Raw genomic sequence first — 21,491 nt, 5'->3', positions numbered from 1 at the left:
TTTTCTTTCCTTTTTCTTTTTCTTTTTCTTTTTCTTTTTCTTTTTCTTTTTCTTTTTTTTTTTTTTTTTTGAGATAGAGTCTCACTATGTAGGGCAGACTGGCCTTGAACTTGTAGTGATCTTTCTGTCTTTGGGTCTCCTGAGAGCTGGGATTACAGGTGTATGCCACCATGTGTGGTCTTACTTGGTTTCTTTCTTTTCTTTCTGTCTGTCTTGTCTTTTTTCTGACGGAACCTGGAGTTGAACTCAGGCCCTTGCACTTGCCAAGCAAGCGCTTATTCTACTGAGCTAGCTCCCTGGCCCCCATTTGATTTCTTGATGACCATTCTTTCTAGAATAAGATGGAATCTCAATGTGGTTTTAATTTACATTTCTCTAATGGCCAAAGATGTTGAATGCTTTTTTATGTATTGATTACTCATTTATACTTCTTCCAGAAAGGGTCTATTTATTTCAGTTGTCCATGTTTAATTGGGTCTTTCATTTTGGGTGGTGCAATAATTTTGATTTCTTTATATATTCTAGATATTAGTCCTACATCAAAGGTATAGCTAGCAAAGATTTTTTCCCCTTCTGTAGGTTGTCTCCTCACTCTACTGGTTGTTGTTGCTTTTTAATTTACTATAATGTCATCTGTTGATTCTTGATGTTATTTGTTGTGCAACTGGGTCCTGTTCAAAAGTCCTTACCTATGCCTACGTTGCAACAGGTAAAGAATAGGAGCAGGAAAATCCATGTACACTATATTTTTGCACTTCTTCATTTTGGTGCACATTTTCCTTTTTGTTTGTTTTGTGTTTGTGATGCTGGGCATAGAGCCCACAGCCTTGCGCCTGCCTGCTAGCTTTGTACCAGAAGCAAAAGTCAGCGTGCTCGTGAGGAGGCAGCAGCACCCGAGTCAGATTTCATACATCAGAGGTGTCAGGTCTGCGCAGAGAAGGAAAGCGGTCATGCTTTGGTGCTACCCCAGGCTCACCGGCTTCTGGAAGGTAACTGGAATCCCAGGGGATTCATTGCTGCGTGTGCGTTTGGAGGCGGGGCCTGGCCCGAGGCAGCAGCGCCCTTACTTCTGGTGAGACCAGAAGGGGACGCCCTCTTCCCAGGCTCCTCCCCTCTCCCTTTGCTTCTTCTTGGCTGCGGGCCGGGCTGCTCTCCTCCATCCAGGCCTTTCTTTCCAGAGCCAAGCGCTTATTCTACTGAGCCATCTCCCCGGGCCCCTATCCAGGCCTTTCACCATGCTATTTCTGCTTTGGAGCCAGTCGACCACAGACTGAAGCCCCCCCCCCCCAGACCTGTGTCTAAATTGCAGGTGCTGAGAGTTGGCTCCTAAGGAGAAGACGCAGAACAAGAGGGGTCTGTAGGCAGTGCGTACAGCAGGCCTGATCTGGAAGGACACGCCGACTGCTCACATGCCCAGCTGCTAGGAGCACAAGAGAAAGGATTTCCTTGCGAACGCGGACCCAGGCATTGTTTCTCATCGCTACAGCTGGCAAGGACTGCTTCTGCAGCTGGAAAGCGCCGGAGATTTTTAAAATATGTACTGCACTCAGCTAAGGTGGATGGCTGCCAGGACTCTCCACTATAAACTTATTAGTCTCTTATAATTTCAAAATGTATCCGTAGAGATGTTCTAAAGCTACACAAAAATCCAGTTTCTGCTTAAACTTGTGCTTGCTTTCCTGCATCTGCTGGTGGGTCTTGTCTATCGCAGTGGTCATTGCCACGCAATGGTCCAGGGGCGCTTTCCAGTCCTGTGTTCCAGTCCCACTTACTCCTGGGTACTGATCCTTAGGGAAGCATTGTCCCTTCTTTCTCACACACCTATTTATTTAGCTATTAACTACAGGCTCACAAACACTAAATTTTCTTTGGCCACTGGGAGCATGTAGTTTAGGCTGACTCTGGGCACATGGGACAAGGCTACCTCTTCACTGTTCTGCAGGTCTTCGCTTTCTGGTGCAGAATCTTACAGGCTCACCTTGTACCTTCCTTGCCCTAGGCTTGGATTCAACGCCCTCACTATGAATAGCCCTGTTTGTTTTCTTTTGGAGAGAGTACCGAGAAACCAAGGTTGGGATACAGGGTGTACTTGTTCTTACTGAGGTGTCCCTCCCTCCAGATCCCCCCAAAGGGCAGCACAAAGAGCCCACCATGTGGGGAAGTCATGAATACACATGCATCTGTATTGAATTCTCAATGTGCACATTTATTTTTATAAACAAGCCCCCCACCGACACAGCTGGCTTCAGGTCTCATTCCATCTTTTCCTTTCCTTAAAATCTGGCTCTCACACTTACTTTTTTGGAAATGAAATCAATTCAGATTTCCTAATCCATACCCTTTAAAGAAAAAGAGTTGCCAAGTTGGGTTCAGTGTTTACCCAGAGTCCCTATCTGTTCCTTCTGGTAGCGGGGGGCATTGATGTTCCTCAGTTACTTACAGAGCCCCTTTCTTCTCCACTTTTTCAGTGCAGCTGCAGGACTCCTGGGTGCCACTGGCAGACTCCTTCATCTCTGTTCATGCGCACTCCATTTTCCTCCTCTTGCCAGCCCCCCTCCACATCCTGGTTGAGTCTAAACATCTCATATGCAGTAAAATTCACTCTGGGATACAGAGCTATGGTTTTGACAGATGTGAAGGTTCAATTTCCTCCACCTCAGTCCTAATACTAAAGCTGCCCCGCTCCTTTGCTCACTCACTGAATGCTCTGAACATTTTCAGTACAAGTCCTTGGTTAGAAACGCAGTTAGGATTTTCATTCTGTGACTCACCTTGTTTTGAAAGTGTATTAGATGGCGCAAAAGTCTAATTTTAAAAAGTTTGCCAAGGGCCGGCCAAATAGCTCAGTGGATTAATGTACCTGCAAGCAGGCACAGGGGCTGGGAGTTTGATCCTTGGGCCTGCTGTGCTGGCCCCGCCGCCAGGGCGCACCAAGATGGCAGTTGAGACTGGGTGTGGTGGTGCATGCCTGTAATCCCAGCTCTTGCGAGGCTGTAAACAGGGAGATGACTACAAGGCTTATCTAGTAGTGAGACCCTGAACACCCTGTAGATCCTTCCCTAAAATACAAAAAAAAAAAAAAAAAAAAGAAAAAAAAAGTACCAATGTGTCAGTTATTTCTCTTCTGGACCACTTTGCCCAATCTAAGATTATACAGACTCCATCCTGTGTATTCTTCTACAAGTCCTATACTTCTGTGTTCTACACTAGAGTCGAGGATTCATTCTGAGTTAGTCTGCATACAACGCATGAGGTCAGGCTGAGGTTCCTTTGCCTTCCCCACTGACTGACCTGGGTCTTCCACAGCCAGCTCTACTTCTGTGACTCCCTTCTGGACTCTGCTTCCACGCCACTGCTCAGTGGCTCTCCTTTCATGAGTACTGAACTGTCTGGCTTCCTAGTGCTTTACATGACATCCTGAAGTTAAGTCAGAGTCCTCCCGCTGTGCTCATCTATTCTAGAATTACCCCAGCTCCTCTGGGTTTCTCTAACTTTCCAGGAAAAACTTAGACGCAACTTATAAAGACCCTTCTTAAAGACCTTTTGAGATCAAAACTGGGGTTATAATCAGCCTAAAACAAATTAGAGGACCTTGCCATTTTCATATTATTGACTCTTCCTACCCACAAAGGCTATCTCCTTATTTATTTATTTTTTTGCAGTTCTGAGGATCAAACTCAAGACCTTCCACTTGCCAGGTAGGCACTTAAGCTACTGAGCTATCTCCCCAGCCCTTTCCAATTTATTTATCTATGTATTTGGTACAGGGTCTATAGGATCTACAGGGTCTCACTGTGTAGATCTGACTTGTAGTGATTCTCCTGTTTTCCGCCTCCCAAACACTGGGATTACAGGTGTGCACTACCAAGCTCAGTCTCAATCACCATCTCAGCACGCCCCGGGGGTGAGGCCAGCACAGCATGCCTGGGATCGAACCCTGGCCACTGCACTTTGCCTAAGCAGGCGCTTTAGTCCGCTGAGCTATCTGGCTGGCCCTTCCAATTTATTTAGATCCTTTCCATTTTGAAGTTTTCAGCATGTAAAAATTGACAGGTTTGGTTAAATATTACATCTAAGCAGTTTTTAGTGCGATTGTAAATGGTATGTTTTCTATCAACCTTGAATCCCTCTTGTTCATTCCTAGAATACAGATATGCTATTAATTTTTGGAGACTGATTGGGCATCCTTTTGTCTTGCTAAATTCACATACTAGTTCCAGGTGTTTTGTTTTTTGTATATTCTTGGAATTTTCTATACAAATCAGTTTCTTTTTGTAAACAGTGTTTTACCTCTTTTTCTTGATTTATTGCATCAACTACCGCCTCTACTGCGTCCCCGAGCAGCACTGCTGAGGATATTTTTGTGTTATTTCAGTCTTGGAGGAAAGCACTTGGTGTTTCACGGTGAGATACAGTTATTGCAGATGCTGCTGTGGATGTCTTTCATCAGGAGTTCCTTTTGATTTCCAGTTTGTTAAGAGTTTTAAAGTGCTTTTTCTGAGCACATGTGGTTTTTTTCTGTCTCTCTCTCTCTTTCTTTTGCTCTGCTTGTTGTACTGATTTTCAAGTGGCAAACCAGCCCTGCCCTCCTGGGATAAACCCACTTGGTGGGGGTATATATGTTCCCTTCTCAGATTGGTGGATTTACTTCACTAAGCTTTTGTCAAGAATATTTATGCTTGTGCTCATGAAGGACAGCGGCCTGCAGTTACCAGCTCTTCTACCGAGTTTGCGTGGTGTTGGTCTCATAGAGTGCTGGCCTCATACACGAGATGGGATATGTTTCCTTATCTTCTATTTTCAGGGAAAATGGTGTGACATTTCTTCCTTATCTTCTTGGCAGAATTCATTCATGAAAGCATCTGGGCTCCAGTTCTTTTTTTGGAGCTTTAAAATGTTTTTTAAACTGCAAACTCAATTTCTTTGACATATAGATAGGATATATAGATTATCTATTTTTCTTTCTTGAGTATTAGTAGTTTGTACCTTTCAAGAAATTGATCTATTCATGTAGGTCGCAGAATTTAAAGGCAGTTAATTGTTGGTAAGGCGCCTTTCTGTCTGTGATACTTTGAAAACTGTCAGGAACTACATAAATATTAGACCCTTATTTTGGTCATCTTTTGCAGACCTGCTATAAAATCAGCCATAATCACAGCTATAATTTATTGGCTGCCATAAAATCAGTCATATTATATCCTATCAAATACTTTTTTAACCTGCAAGAATTACATAAATATTAAGACGTTATTTTTGTCATCTTTATTAGGACTCCTATCAAATCAGCCACAACTTCCATCATGGTGATTTCTAAGAAGATTCAACGTCCTCTGTTGCCTCTTCCTACATTTACTTGATACTTACTGAAGTCAGGGATCTGGGTATGTGATGGAGCAATGCACATTTAAATAGTCTTTACCGAACAAATGTCATGGCTGGCCAGTGTCACGCACCTGTAATCCCAGCACTTGGGAGGCAGGGCCTTGAACTCCATGTACAAGGCCAGCCTGGGCTACATAGTGAGTTCAACTTCAGCCTGAACTACATAGTGAGACCTTGTCTCAAAAAACTAAAAGGAAAAACAAATATTATGTGGTAACCACAGCCTTTCCCCACCAGGAACCAACCGGAAGCAGCGCTGGGGTCTATCGGGATTTTTCCCTCCGGAAGTATGAGGGTCCTGACCAAAGACTAGCTCCTGCCACCTGCCCTTTACCCAGAAAAATAGAGGCGACTTCTAATATCCAGAAGCATCTGTGAAGGACAATCAGACTCCACTGGGGACAACAGTTTCTCTGTGGCCTCCCTTCACACAAAGCCAAGCATGATTCCAAGGACACAGGGTCTAAGACGAGAGTCTGGAAGAAAAGACCGCTGGCTCAGGTTCTGCCTGGCCACAGTCCTTCCTCCAAGTCAAGCACTGTTTCCCGGTCACCTCAGATGTGCAGATGCTGTCTCAGGCAGGGGGACACAGTGTGTGGAGAACACTCAGCCTCCACCTTGCCCGGTGAGCTGGGGAGCAGGGCTGTGGAGGCCTAGCCCCTCCTGGGAGGTCGGTCGCTGCCTCCCGAGCTGCGCTGAGGGTCTCAGGGGATGACACAGGAAGATTGGCTGCCTTGACTTTGCTGGCAAAAGCAGCATGCAGAGGGGTCAGCTCCCGCCTCGCTGCCCCTCCCCCAGCGAAGGTGACCTGCAGGCCAGGCGCCTGCGCACAGGAGAGCTCTGCACAGCAGAGCGCATCCCTGTCACTGAGACACTGCGCCAGACACTCGACACGTGGTGACTGATCAAGCAGGCTCCCCTGGGGACAGAGCCCACAGGTCAGGTTAGGGTGCCCCTTGGAAGGGGGCGGAACGAAGCGCATGACCTTGCGAAGGTCTCTGTGCCACTCTGGGCAAGTTGCTACAGCACTCTGGGCCCGAGATGCTCATCCATTAAATCACGCAGTTAATACTCACCACAGGGCTATAGAGAGGATTAAAGAGAAGCATATCTAAAGTGGTTAGCACAGGGTCTGAGTCATAATAACTGGTTAATAAATGGCAACTGCTATACTCATGATTATTTTAAAATGCCAATCTCCACTGTCCTTAAAGGAACAAAAGAGGTTTAATGATCAGTCCTTTGGTGAGATTTGAAGTTGGGGAGCAGTGCAGAGGTGTAAAAACCCCAAGACAAATGGCGAAGGGGGCTGTCAGGCCCTACAGGGGAGAGAGGGTGGGAAAGTTCCAAGTTCCACTGCCCACCTGAGGGGTAAATGCTGGGGGCCTGCCTGACCCCCTAAGTGCTGCTCCACTTGGGGCAGGGTCGTCCTGCCCCCTCCCAGATTTCCAACTGGGCCGGGAGCAGCTCAATGGCCTGAGCAGCTGGATGCCCCACACAGGACAGCATTTTCACCCCAGGAAAACTCTGCACAACGGCAAGGAGCCCTATTTACAAATAAAGCCTGTTCTTGGCTCTGCCACCCACACAGCTAAGCCCTTTATTCCATTTCAATATGCCTAATTCCACTGAAAGTGCACTGCAATAAACAGAATTAATCAGTCCTGGATGCCCGAGCGCGTGTGGGCAGGTGTTGGCACAGCCGAGAGGCCTCAGAGGGGACAGGAACAGAGTGGTGGGGACAATAAAATGCTTTACTGTGGAGGAGATTTGAGACGGAAAGGACTTTACTGAAGGTGGGCATTTTATGAGCAAATAAAGCCTCCAAGTGCCTGCCACGGAGAGGGGCACTCAAGTGGTGGGGAAACTTCTGTGGAGTATTTTTCCTTTGCCTCGTTTCAAAATGGAAATCGCTTTTTTTGTTGCTGTCGCCATGACTATAAAAGTCATTCTTGCTCCATTCAGACACTGCATATGGATGTAAGAATAAGTGAAAATCGCCCGTAATTGCACACACTTGAGATAACCACTGTGGATGTCGCGGCGTGGGTCCCTGGGAGGTGTTTCTCCACGCGCATTTCTGTGTTCGTGCTCAGTAGTGAGGAGCTCCTGCTGAGAGGCAGGGTTACAGCCTGTCGCCTCTTAATAATACCTCTCCCCACACACAGCTGGGTGGCTCCCCCATCATCACCATCATTTTTTTTTTTTTTCCTTTTTACTGAGGACTGACTTTCACTGAGCTACATCCTCAGCACATTTTAAATTTTTTAAATTTCGAGACAGGGTCTCCTTATGTGGCAAAGTTGCCCAGGCTGGGCTTGAACTTGTGATCCTTCTGCCTCAGCCTCCCAGTGTGCCGGGATGGCGGGACAATCATCCGTTTCCAGAGCTGCACAGCCTCAAGGGAATGACAGACCCCATGGGACCCCGCCCAGCTCATCCTGCCAGCCCTGTCAGCGGGCACCTTCTCTCCACCTTGCTGTTCTTTCTGCCTGGAAGTCTCCTTCCATCTTTCACATAATTAGTTTTGTGTCCTTCTTTTACCTTTCAATTACTATGCTTCTTCCTCTGGGAAACCATCCCAGAATCTAAGGCTGGCGCTGACCATCCTGTCACCCACTCACCCGTGCCATGGGCTGCGCCATCTTGGTATTTATCACGCTTGTAATGAAATAAAGTTGTGTAAGCAGGAGACGAGCACCAGGAGGTCAGGGACGGTGGTGTCCAGTTCCACAGCCACGGAACACACTGTGTGGCCCAGAGGAATCTGGGGTGTGTGCTTGCTGACCCAAGAGAAGACAGGAGGGTGGGCAGTCTTCTGCCTGCAATGGGCGGCCACTCCCTTCCCTCCTCCTGGAGAGAGCTGCCAGCCCGCGACCAGTCAGGCCCTCTCAGTGACCACGGGAACCTACAGGTGGAGGGGTGGAGTACGTTCTTGGCGGCTGAACCCTCTGGCTCTCTCAGGTGGGAAAACATGCAAGTCTAGGAGAAAACCTCCACAACCACACAGCCCAAGTGTTCACTTCCTGTTGGAGCAGGGACACCGTCCAGAAGGATACCCCTACAGCCACGCACGGTTGGTAGCACGTCCTAGGACATCTGTATTCTATACAGGGCAACCCCTGGCTCCGCCAGGCCTGGGTTGAAACCCCCGCTTTCATTTTGGGTAGGTCCACTGAGCTCTGTGAGATTCCACTTCTCTTGCTGTCAACTTCAGATAATAATCAGCTGTGGTATCACTGGGAGGCGGTGGACCTCGATGGCTAGCCACACAGCTGTAAGTGCCCGGTGCGAGTTCAAATCCCGCCCCTAGGGCGTCTTAGTTGGGTGACCCGGGGCAAGTTGCTTAAGGTTGCTTCTAAATCAGTCACCTGGAATATGGAGACAGGTACATTCCTCTTCCATATATTGGTGTGAAAATTAGGTAAGAGATCAAGTGTGAAGCATTTAGCAAGATATCTTAGCAGCTCTAGACAAAAGGACGCCATGACAACAACTATCACCATCAATACCAGAGATAGAGAGAAACAGAGACAGACAGACAGAGAGAGAGAGAGAGAAGGAAAGAGAGAGAGACCCAGTGCCCTCAGGCTAATTCCTAATGTGTAACTTCTCTTCCGTTCTTTTTCTCTCCCTTTCTCTTAACATGGATTCAGTCAGTTTATTCATCACTCACAAAACCTGGAAACTCTTCATGCACTAATTGTCGCTAAGAACACTGTATATGGCATCACATAATGTCCTCAGAAGAAGCACCAGGGGACATTTGCTGAAGCCCAGGATCCGGTCTGCCCAGCCCCCGTCCCCATCCACACCCCTCCATCCCCACCCAGGCCTGGCTCAAAAGCCATCTGGATCCATGATCACCACTCTACCTCCTGCATCCAGATGTAGCCCTGAGATATACTGTCACTTTTTCGGTGACCTGGGTCCCAGGCCCAGGGTCCTCACGGGCAGTCTCGCCTCCCTAGTAAGTCGCTGGCCCTCCCTGGCAGGGTGCTAAGGGCACAGGTAGGACTTGGAGTTTTGAAATTAACTCCTCTAGGAGTTCAATTTCTGCCCTACAACCCACCAGTTGTGAGACCTCAGAAAAGCGTTAACCTTTTATTGTTTTTTAATATATTTAGTGCAGAGTCTACAGGGGCTCATTATATGGAATGGACTCATAGTGAGCCTCCTGTTTTCAGCCTCCCAAGCGCTGGGATTATAGGCACCCATGACCAAGTTCAATATCAATTGTCTCAGTGTGCCCTGGGGATGGTGCCAGCTCAGCAGGCCCAGCATTGAATTACTGGCCCCTGCATCCGCCTAAGCAGGCGGTGGTTAACCTCTTTGGACCTCAGTTTCCCCAAGAAGAAAATAAGGGTAATAACACCAACCCCACATGGTAGCATACACGAGAAACCAATGAAACTCTTCAAATATAATAATACATAGTCGGCCCCCTTCAAAGTATAATAATGCCATCCCCGTAGCTTCTGGTTGCCCTAGACAGTACACCAGCCCCAAGCCTGCTCCAACCGCCCCCCACTTCTCTCCTCTTCCTCCTCCACATGCCTCCCTCCTAAGCCCTAAAGCCAGAGCCATCCTGAGCCCTCAGCAGTGTTTGCAGAACCATAACCAAGAAGGGCTGGCTGGCTCGCTGCCCAGAATCTCACAGGAGGCTGCTGTGCTGCAGCTTGGGGCTGGGAATGAGAGTTGTAGCAGCCAGCCAGGCACCCTGGCCAGGGGCTGGTCCTCAGGTGGTGCCCACTGCCCCATGGCAGGCTGATTCAAAGCAGCGACCCATGCTCTGGGGGTCTTTTCCCTCCCACCTCCTCCAGCCTGCTGCCCCTCACCTTGAGCCCACTGCTCTCTGCTTCCGAGCCTGCATCCACGCCTGTGATGTAAATGCCAAGGCCGTACTCGGCTCCCCCGCGGATCGTGAGGCCCAGGGACCGGCCATTCCCCAGCACCAAGTTTACCTGCAGGATGTTAGAGGAGGCGGTGTTAGCCTGGAGGAGCCACAGCCCTGGAGACAGCCCTCACACCCTGGAGGGGACAATGATTCTGGTCAGGGGTCCTCTCTGCTTCCCTGGGGCTCTCTTGTCTCCTGGGGTTCCTGCCTCCTGGGGTTCCTTCTCTGCTGGCCATCCTCATGGTCCACTCAGCCCTTTACTCTGCAAATACAGGAGCACCTGCTAAGTGTATCCCTGTGCTGGGGCAGGGGACTCAGAGAGGCCCCAGACACTGCCCTGTGCTTGAAGGGCTCACTCTGGTGGGGTAGTGAGTGGGTCAGTTTGGGACCAAGTGGACACAGAGAAGGTGTGATGTCCTCCTAATGGGCTTCCTGAAGTCACAACCCTGGTGGGCTGGGTGGGGAATGAGCGTCAGGCAGGCCGGGGACAGACACAGGAAAGTCCCACACTCAGGACCTTGGAGGTGGAGCACAGGGCTCTTGGGATGAAGAGAAGGGGGTGTCCAGGAGGGGGCGGATCTGGAAGTTTTCACTGCTCCTGAGGAATCTGCCTTGTGCATAGGAGAGGGATATGTAGGGAGAAGAGAAAGGCCTGGGATAGCTCAAACCTCACCCAAAGGGACAAATAACCAGCAAATAACCAGGTTAACAGCTGAAGACAGCAGCAAGGCTGCTGCCCCCAGGACAGAGAGGGGCTGTCAGGCATCTGGAGGGCCAAGGTCACTAGGGAAGCCCACCCACTTTTCTATTTCTGAAAGGTTATTCAAGGAAGAGCTTGTGTGCCTATACCAGGAGAAACGTTTTGCAGTTATTATCTCCCGGGGAAAGCGGGGAAAGAGGAGAGACTCTGGCCCACATTGGCCAGTGGGAGGCTCAGTGGGGGGCTGCAGGCATTCCGGTGAACCTCTGCACGTGAGGATGAGGATGGAGTCTGTCTGCTTGGTACTGTACTGAGAAGGGTCCAATTAGGAGGCAAAGGACACATGGGTTACTCTCCAGCCTGCAGGAAATGCTTCATAAACGTTAGCTACCATCGGCTCCTCGAAGGTTACAGACGTCTGAGTGGGCTATCCAGTGGGACAGTGCCAGGGCTCCACCTGACACAAGCTCTACCCTTGTCTGCCCCAGTCTGGCTCCTCAGACAGATGTGCATGTTGATGAAGAGGGACCCACTGGGCCCGGGGCAGAGAGGACAGGCAGCAGACAAAGGGCTGCAAGCACCACATGGGAAGCTCAGCTTGGCCTTCTAGGGCAGGGGTGCTGGCTGTAGCTGCTCACAGCCAGCACCCCTGGAGACCACCCAGACTGGAGTGCTGCCCCTCCCCCACAGTGCTTCTGGAGCAGCCCCACCCTCTGACAAGTGATGCATGTAGATACGTTCGACCCCTGTCTGAGCTCAGCTGTGCAGGAATGTGACAGCCATACTCCTCAGCTGTGAGGGCCACAAAGACTGTTCTGCCCCAGGCAGGGTTGTGTCCCTGCTTCCTCCCAGCTCTGGCCGAGGGCTGCACTTTTGTCAAACAAACTGCCACCAAGTCAGAGCCCTGAGGGACCTCTTCTTTTTGCAGCTTGGGGCAGAGCCTACCTCCATGTCACGTCTATGGTTCCTCTGGGGAACCTGACTGGGCCACTGCCCTCCAATGTCACAGCCACCAGCTCAGCATGCTACTCAGTCCCTTGGGCCCAGAATCACATCTCCTTTCACGTCACTGGCTTCTTCCTCCTTCTCAAGAGGACCCTGTGGTGACACCACCTACCTGCATAATCCCCTGTCTCAGAATCCCCATTCACTGAATCACAGATGCAAACCTAGTTCCCTGTGGGGTCCCACTCACAGCAGGAGGCACCATTCCTAGGATGGGGGTGACTTTGGCTTCACAGCAAAGCCTGTGGCTTCAGAGCCACTCCTGGGAAGTCAGCTTCCAGAAGCTCCACCTCCAGGAGTCAAATCCCCTTGGGGAGTCAACCTCCTAGCTGGGCAGCCCAGAGGTATAGGGGAGGAGATGGGAAGGGCATCTACCAGGGAGGGGCAAGGGTAGTGTATACTGCAGCTAGGATGCGGGATGGAGCCTGGTCCACTGGGGCCCACTGAGCCCTGCAAGGGCTGAGGATGCTGGGATGGCTGAGTACGGCATGGAGGGATAGCAAGTCAGACCCCACTGTGAGGTCCGGAAGCTCAAGCTGGGCTCCTATGGGGCTCAGGAGGCCTCCTGGGACAGACAGAGAAGGGCTGACTTTCTACAGCCCTCCCTGGGGGGGTGCTCTAGGACAAGGAGGACAGGGAGGCAGACTTCAGATCAGGCCAGGCTCGGCCAGGCTGTGGAGGACAGCAGGCAACTTGTTCCTTGTGCCCTGGCCCCTGGCAGGTCAGACCCCCTGGGGCTGGGCCTCCAAGGCATAGGACAATGACCAGGCCTAGTCCACACACAGGGCCCAGCCGGGACTCACATCCCACACTGGAGCCCAACTCCACCCTCAGCTCCCTGCAGGCCTGTCCAGCTCCAGGACACTGAGTGTAGCAGGAAGGCAACTGAGAGGAGTGGGATGTCCCTACAGCACAGCCCAGGTCACACCAGGGCAGCAGGACTGCAGCGCCCTCTGAGCACTTAGGATGGCCAACACCTCCCTCCCGCCCTGCCACCTCACTGCTCCACCGCCCCACCACCCCATACAAATCATTTACATCAGAAGAACACTGTCTTTATCCCCGAACTGTAACAGCAGTTCCATCAGCCACAGGGTAATCTGCCTTAATCACCAGCCAAAATCCAAGCAGGGCCTGCACAGATAGAATTCACCTCCAGGAAAGAATACGAAATTGAGAGGCAGCCCGAGCTGGTGAAGCGAACACTGCTGCGGAGGGTAATAGTACTAGAAAAAGAGTAACACACTGAATTATCTCCTGCATCTGGGTACTGTGCTCAGCGCTTTATGCTATCTCTCTCTCATGGAGTATTCCTCCTCTATGTTTCTCTGGCTCTTCCCACTTTCCAGATGAGGAAACTGAGGCACAGCCCTCACTGAGAAGTAAAGTGATGGGCCCAAGATTCGCAAGGCAGAGCCTGGGCCTCACCAGCACCCCAAAAGCACTCACTGCTGGGTACCTTGGGGTAGGCTCACTAATAAAATAAGGATTGTACAACCTGCCTGGAACAGGCACCAGAGGATGCTCCGCTACCAGCTGCCCCGACCTGCTTTGCCATGGAGTCCTGACTCTGCTTGGGAGTGGTGGGAACAGCCCCAGGAAATGACGTCAGTTGGGGTCATCATTCCTTCCTGCCAGGGACACAGGTGGTTCTAAGCCAAGAGACAAGGGGAGGGGATCTTTTGGGAGATTCTCAGAAAGGCTTTCTACTCTGAAAAGAGAAAGGGAAGGGAAGGTAGAACCTCTTCCATCTCTGTGATTTGGACACAGCCATGAGAAATGTGATGGCGGGAGCAGAGGCTGTGGTCTTGCAGCAAAAAGCAACAAGAGGAAGGAAAGACCCCCTACCTGGCCAGCTACAATGGGCTCAGTAGCCCCATACTTCTGAGGATGACAGGAAACACCCTTTATAGATAAGCTCCTTTCTCTTAGGTTTTCTGCTACCTGCAGCCCAAAGCATGCCTAACTGATACCTTCTTTTAGGGATGTGCTGGCTGCCCCCACTTCTGCCTGAGCTCCTGCTGTCTGTCTTCCACACAGGGCTGGAGCGGTCTCTGGTCCCTCCTCTGCTCACAGCTCTTCCATGGCTCCCATTCCCTCAGAGCAGACCCTACACACACACACACACACACACACACACACACACACGTGCGTCCACATTGCTGAGCTCTCCTCGCTGCTCCGTCACCACTCAGGCTGCCTGGCTCTACTCCCTGCCTTGTTCAGTGTAACCCACACCATTTATCTCACTGCCCTCCACCTCCCGCCACCCACTGGCATAGGAGTCCACGCAGCAGCCACTTCTGCCTGGCCCACAGCGGTGAACAGTGGGAAGTTCAGGGTCCACCAGACGAGCTCAGTGACTATCCTGTGAGACAGACATGGGAGGCTGTGAACCCCATTCTCGCAGCTCACAGCTCTGGCTGGTTCCATCTTGCTTCTGTGTTGAAGACATGAGCTCTGCTCAGATTTGAGGACCCTGGAGGGTCTCACACTCATCTGAGAATGGGGACCACAAGCAGTCAGAGGCCACTGAGAAAGCTAGGGACCGTTTAACGTGGCAGAGGAGCCCCTGAGTCCTGCCAAGGCTGCTCCTCCGGTCACTCAGACCACATCCTGACCAGACTCAGGGATCTGTGGCTGCGGTCAGTGCCCCCGGGGGGCGCTGCGGCTGTGCACAAGCTGCCGAGAGGATGCTCTGCCAGCACTATACAGGCCTTGACTCCGAGTCCACTGGTCCCAGGGAGGCACGTTGCTCTCTGAAAACTGGCTCAGAGCTCACCCAGGGTCGCTCTGGATGCTGTATCCACCAGCAGAGGACAGATCCCTCCTAAACAGAATGGGGTGACTGAAATACAAGCATGATCATGGGACAACCAAGCGGGAGGAAGAGGCCTTGTCCCAAAGCACCCCTCGAGGGGTGCTGGGCTGTGCCACATGTGCCAGGCTGAGCGCTGCCTCCCACCCATCAAAACCTAGAAGAGGTGATGAATCCAGAGTGACACACAGCCAGGCTCCCCAAATCACCTGGAGGCACTTGCACTCTTGTTCCCTGTACCCCAACACTCCACACAGCACCCCACACTCCCCTCATACGTCGCCACCTCACCTGCTCTCCCTTTCTCTGCTCATGTCCCCCCACTCCTGCCCCACAGGCTGGCCTGCCCCTTCCTCCATGCCAGCTGTGCCGAGGTGAGCTCAGCCCATCCCTGACTCCATGCAGGAACAGCATCACCCTGACTCCATCTGCTCATGGGAGGGGGTATGGCCTCAGGGAGCCCTGCTGGGTTCAGCTCTGCCCTTGGAGTCACCTCAGCTGGAACTCGGAGCAGCAGGGCTGGCTCCAGATGCTCTTTCTATTTCTCCTGAACCTCTCCTGCCTCCCCCCTCCCCAAAGTGCGTGGTGCCCCTTCTTCCTCATGATCGTACTAAAGGTCTCTGCACTCTGGGACCCACTTTGTCCTTCACTTTGACCCTCAGCCAAGAGAATGCCCTGAAGCTGGGGCCTGCAGAAAAAGGGTCCCCACATAGGCAGGCTGGTGCCTCCCAAGGGGCTGTCTTCCTTCTCTCATCACAGCATGGCCCACAGTCACATGACTTCCCTCAGGACCAGTCCTGCTCTCTCTCCCTACCATGCCACTGGCATTCTGTTCCTTCCATCTGCTTTCCTACCATGCCCCTTGCCCAGTCCTCCTCCAGGGCCTTCTGTGTCCTTCTGGGGGCCTGTTCCCTCCCCTGAACATCACAGCACTTTACTATGCCTCTTTTGTGGGACACACAACACATCCACCTCATGGAATATTCCAGAACAATCCCTCCCTAGACAAAGTGCTCCCTACGGCATCACACATGCCTCCTCACCTTGGGGAAGAGAAACAGGCCGAGGACTAGGATGAAGGGAAAGTGACAGGGCTGGCCTTGCCTCTGGTCTGAGCTATGTCACAGCTATGACCTCCAACACTGTCATCATTCCGCAGCAGTATCTCGCACACAGGCCCACTGTGAAGAGGGACTAGGAAACACTTCACACTGACTCAGGCTCACTTGGATGACTGCTGTCAGAAAAACAGCCCAAATGTCTGTGAGGATGTGGGGACACCGGAACTCCTACGCACAGTACATGGCCAGTAACATGGCATGGCTGCTGGAAAACAATACAGTGGCCCATCAAAAGATAAAAGTAGGCTCACCTCGTGATTCAGCAGGCCCAGCCTTAGGTGAATCCCTAAAGAGCTGGAAGCAGTGTCTCAGAGGTGCACGTAGCCACCATGCTCACAGCAGTACTGTTCAGGAAACCCAAGGTGGTGGAGGCGACTCTGCCCGTTGACAAATGAACCCATCAACCACTGTGGCCAATACTTCTGCCACCAAAGGTCTGTGACTTCCCAGCTCACACGCTGAAGCCCAACCCCCAACCTAATGGCATCTGGGGCGGGGTTTTGGGATGTGACTGGATCAGGATGGTGGGGCCCGCATGGGTGGGGTTCATGTCCTTGCCAGAAGTAAAAGCACCCTCTCCTTCTGTCACCTGACAACAGGGTGGGAAGATGGCCACCTCTGAACCAGGACATGACCTTCCCAGAGTCTGCCAGCACCCTGATCCTGGGCTTCCCAGCCTCCCACACAGACAGAAATAAGCTTCTTAGAGCTTCCCAGGTGATAGCGTTCTGTCCAAGAAGCCTGCAGGGCCTCAGGTGACCTGTGGTGCACCAGTGTTCAACCTTAAAATGGAAGGCAGCTCCAGCATGGGCTACAAAACAGATGAACCTGGAGAAGACCATGCTGAGTGACATCAGCGGGGCACAGAGGGGAAGCTGCTCACCTGAGCTACTTCAGGGGTCAAACTCATATAGGAAGAAAGCAGAATGAGGAGGTTGGGGTTTAGACCTGTGACATCCCCAAGTGCTCATGTATTGTGGGTTCAGCTCCAGCTCCAGTGGAAGCTTTAGGAGGTAGGACCAAAAAAAAGGAAGTTAGACACTGGTGCCATGTCCTTCAAGGGGTGCTTGGGACCCTGGTCACCTCTGCCTCTCTCTCTCTCTCTCTCTTTCTCTCTTTCCCCCCTTCCTCCCCCCACTGTCTTCCTCCCACCCACCCCCTTCCTGGCCACCAGGACATGAGCAGCTTTGTTCTCTGGCATGAAGTTCAATCTTTCCACAGGTCCAATCAACTCCTGAAACTGTGAACTAAAAAAAAAAAAAAAATCTTTCTTCTTTCTAAATCAATTTATCTTGGGTATTTTGTCACAGTGACAGAAAGCTGACTAGCACAACAATGCGGGGGAATGAGGATTCTTACTTAAAGGTTTTTAGTTTTCCTCAATGAAAAGGGTTCATTCTGGAGACTGGTTGAACAGCAATCAATGAATTTAACAATACTCACGTGTAAACTTGAAAAATAGGCTGATCCTCTGGTTGTACTGAAGTGACCCCGGAAGTCTCATGTGTTTGGAGGCGAGTGGGCTTGGGGTGCTACGCTCATGTCTGTGGCTCCTCCCACCTTTCCTGACTGCAATGGGCCCAGCAGCCGTCTGGCACCCACCTGTCTACCGGGTCAATTCTTCCCGGAAGCCAGCCAACCGATCCCCCAGAACTAGGAGCTAAATGAAACCTCTCTTCTTTTAGCTTGTGGGTACCTGGCATTTTGTCCTAATACAAAATGGGAAAGCTGACAAATACAGGTGCTAACATGGACTTTGGCACAATTAAGCCAAGAACAACAACAACCTCACAGATGTTTGAATTCACCACTCCAGCCTCATATATTTTCTCAAACGTTTTAAGCAGGAAGGGCGTGGCAGGCCACAGAGCAATGGGGAATTTTTCTTCCACCCATCAGCCCCAGCTGACACTAAAATCTGAGGCCTGCCGACCAGCCAGCCAGAGGTAAGTGTCACCCGCTCCCATGGGTGAGGTGGAGGAGGCCAAGATGAGCAAGCACCTTTCCTTCCCTGGAGGGTGGGGGCTGCGGACCCCTAGGGCAAGAAGGGCAGGAACACAAAGGGCAGAGGCCACAATGCAAAATGCCCACAGGGGAAGCAGAGTCCATGCTGTGCTCCATAGCTCTGCAGAAAGCAGCGTGGATGTGGGTTGGAGCAAACAAGACTCAGATGCAAACTCTGTGGCTGCTGACTGAGCCTCCACTATGTCTGAGGCCTCGGCAAGGTGATGTCACTTTAATCTAATCACTCATACATGCGTATTTACTGAGTGCTTACCATTCCAGGCACTAAGGGTGTACCGGGGTTCACAGCTAAGACCCTGACTCCACAGAGCTTACAAAAGGGCAGGAAGACTAGGCCTGCTGCTTTGTCCTCTTCACAGGGGAGGCTCAGCGACATAAGGCAAGGTGCCCAAGGTCGCATAGCTGGGAAGTGGAAGAGCCGAGGCTGGAAGCCTCCCTACAATATTGCCAACCCCTCCCCCCACCCCCCGCCAAGCCTCGGCTGGGAAGTTAGTGAGCAGCCCCTCTCTGCTGTTGTCTCAGGTATTTCCTGCCTCCTTTGGTGTCTGAGTCCTCCTTGGAACAGCACAATTCGCGGATCCTCTGCCTTCTGCATTCTTATTTAAGTTACTCCAATATGTGCAGGGGGTACCTTTAGCTGCCTTCCATCCTCCTACCCACTTAGTTCTATAACAACGTCCTCAAAGACACTGGGCTCAGCGTCCTCAGGGCCTTTGCACATGCTGTCCTTGCTCCTGGGTTCCCCAGCCCCCAAGATGGTACCCGGCAGTTCCTCTCTGTAGCGCTCAGCTCACAGGTCCTCCTCTCTGGGAAGCCTTCCTTGACCAGCTCACAGGGGCAGTGCCTTGCTCCCTGCCACTCTCTACCCCTCCTGACTTGATTTCCTTCTATGAGTTTTCACGGTGGCTATGATTTGAATGTGCTCTCCATACAGCATATGGCCTACATTAATGGCATTAGGAGGGAAGGGCTTTGGAGGTAATTAGGGTTAGACATGGTGACAAGTGGTGCCCCCTGGTGGGTGGCACTGGTAGCTGTGTAAGAAGAGGAAGAGAGATCCAAGCTGGCACCCTTGCTCTATCTCTCCTCATGATGCCCTCTGATATTCTGTGGAGTGGGGGAAAAGCCCTGATGAGATGTAAGCATCACGCACTTGGCCTTCGGAGCCTCGAGAGCTGAGTGCCACATAAACTTCTATTCTTTATAAATTACCCAGTTGCTGGTATTTTGTTGCAGCAATGGAATGCAGACTAAGACACGGGTCTTACTTATCTTGCTCCTTGCGGGATTACTGCCCCGCTCCCACCTCCACCTCTCTTTCCTCAGATCAGGGCTCCAGCGTCCTGTCAGGGGCTTTGTCTTCTCCCACAACATCATCAGACACACCACAGGTGCCTGATGAATACTCGGTGACTTCCTGAGTAGTTCCCAATTATCACAGTGCCAAGCTTGGATTCCTCATCCTTAAGACGGTGGGGGCAATACACAGGACTCAGGAAGGTCCCCTGAGCCTAGAGCTCAGACCCCCCTAGGCCCCCGTCAAGGATGATTACTACTCACAGCTCCTGCCCTGAACAGGAAAGGAGCTAAGGAGAAAGATTCAGTCAGTTCTCTGTCTGACACTTCAAGGCTGGTCTTGAACATGACCCAGCCCCAGCAGCACTCTCTGGAGAGGGCCAGAGTGAGTGTGCCAGAGGCAAAGGTGCCAGGGTCCCCAGTCCAGTAACTCTGCCAGCAACACTCAGGCTGTAGCCACCTGCATACCAACTACCTTGGTGCTCTCCACGTCTTGCATGTTGACGTTTGAGCAGTGGACACAAACCGCATTAAATAAATGTTACAGTCTTACTGACAGGAACAGGGGAGCTGAGAAAGTCTCCAGGGCGAAGATGCTTGGCCTGCAACCCAAGCCGTGTGCCTGGATCCTGGCTGCTGTTAGGATCAAGGACCTGAAGCAGCAGAGAGCACTTGGCAGGAGGCTGACTTGGTTTTAGGGAGCCCTCTGCCCCTGCAATGTAAACAGGGCTGAGAGAGAAGGTGAAGCTGTGAGGGGTCCATGCCCGTGGAAATAGTCCACTTCTAGGGGGAGGAGAGCTCTGTAGAGAGATTGGTTGATACCCCTTTCTCCTTCTTCAGGTTATAGCACTCCATGGCACACTGGGTAGTAACCCCTTCCCTATCAGCTGGACTCTAGGTTGTTCTGTCAACCACAATGCCCAGGCATCTGACAGCCAATCCGGTGCTCCCTCCCTGGAGTAGGCATCTGGAGGGGGAGAATGGGAGGACAGGTTGGCAGCACCCTAATTTCCTGGGCTTCCATTCTGGGACTGCCCACAGCCTTCCAACGTGTTCCTACTTGCAAGAACATGGCCAAGGCCTATTTCCATTCTTACAACCCAAGACCCACACAGCCAAAAGTTCTCTGGGGAGCACTGAGTCCTAGCACCTTCCGGGCCATGAACCTGGGCTTTGACCCATAAGAAATGGTGTCACTTCTATTTTAAAGCCATAGCCCAAGCTTTGTCTTCCTCCTTTGCTGGGAGCTAGGTCAGGGACCTAGTGTGGCCCCACCCCCACTGTCATGGTGGGAAGGGGGGATGGGGGAGGTGGACCACCCCATAGCGCTGGAGGATGGAAAGATTCTGGATCCAAGAGTAAGTCCTGGGCAGTGCTGTCTCCACAGCCCCTCTCTCCTGCTGAGAGAGGAAGGCTGTCATTGAATCAGACTCTGAAACACTGGGCTGTTGATTGTGCTATAGCACACGGCCTAAGAAAACAGGATCCTTGAGAAGGGGCTGGAAGACAGCCCACAACCCCCTGGCAGGGCCAAAGGTGCCTATTCCATCTTTCATAAAGCTTCTCTGTCCAGTTGGGAGTGGGGAACCTAAGGTGCCTCCTCGTCCCACCAGCCCTTGGTCTCTGCAGCCGGAAGCTCACCTTTTTCTCGTCCCCGCCTTGCAGGAGGTGCAGGCCACTCCTCCGGTCACTCTCGTGCTGTCTCAGGGTGCTGCCATGGGGCTGGGGCAGGCCGGAGGGTGGAGAGATGCTGCGGCCCTGCGGGTCCACCCAGGTGTAGATGTGGTTGGTGACATAGCCCCCAGGGATGCGCCCCGCTGAGTACACAGACAGCACCAGCTTCTTTGAGCCCTTCAGAGCCTAGAGAGAGAGTGACACAGAATTAGAAGGGGGCATTGTCACCCTGCCTCACAGAAATCTCATCCACCCTACACCTCAGGAGAAGGAGCCCCCCACCCCCAGGCGTCCTTTACTTCCCTAGTCCTCAGTTTTTGCCTAAAGAAAGGGGAACCTCTGTCCTACTTTTTTTTTTTTTTTTTATAAAATCTCAGAACAAGATTTTAGGAGAGTAACAATGGTTAGTACATTGTGTATTCTTACTGCCAAAGTAGTTTCTCATATTACAAGATATAGGCAAGAAATAATAAATAATAATAAATAAACAACATAGGTACAAACCTCCATTTTTTTTTAAAGTCAACAGAAAATGGAAATATACTTTTTAAAGTTTCTAATACTAGGAGAAGA

General features: G+C 51.4%; 1 protein-coding gene across 6 annotated transcripts in view; it reads right to left on the bottom strand.

The window, feature by feature from the left end:
• Whrn (whirlin) overlaps nucleotides 1–21,491 on the bottom strand; it is a 90,588-nt gene that overhangs the window by 44,269 nt on the left and 24,828 nt on the right. For all 6 annotated transcript variants that reach the window (XM_023723356.1, XM_004638470.2, XM_023723357.1 and 3 more), the window contains exons 2-3: nucleotides 20,886–21,104; nucleotides 10,221–10,346 (exon numbers count right to left, since the gene is read on the bottom strand). In XM_023723356.1, coding sequence (XP_023579124.1) covers nucleotides 10,221–10,346; nucleotides 20,886–21,104 — 345 coding nt within the window. The remainder of the gene's footprint in view (nucleotides 1–10,220; nucleotides 10,347–20,885; nucleotides 21,105–21,491) is intronic.

Source organism: Octodon degus, unplaced genomic scaffold (assembly GCF_000260255.1).
Source record: "Octodon degus isolate 3935 unplaced genomic scaffold, OctDeg1.0 scaffold00098, whole genome shotgun sequence".
Lineage (NCBI taxonomy): Eukaryota > Metazoa > Chordata > Mammalia > Rodentia > Octodontidae > Octodon > Octodon degus.
This window is presented reverse-complemented; position numbering and strand designations above follow the sequence as displayed.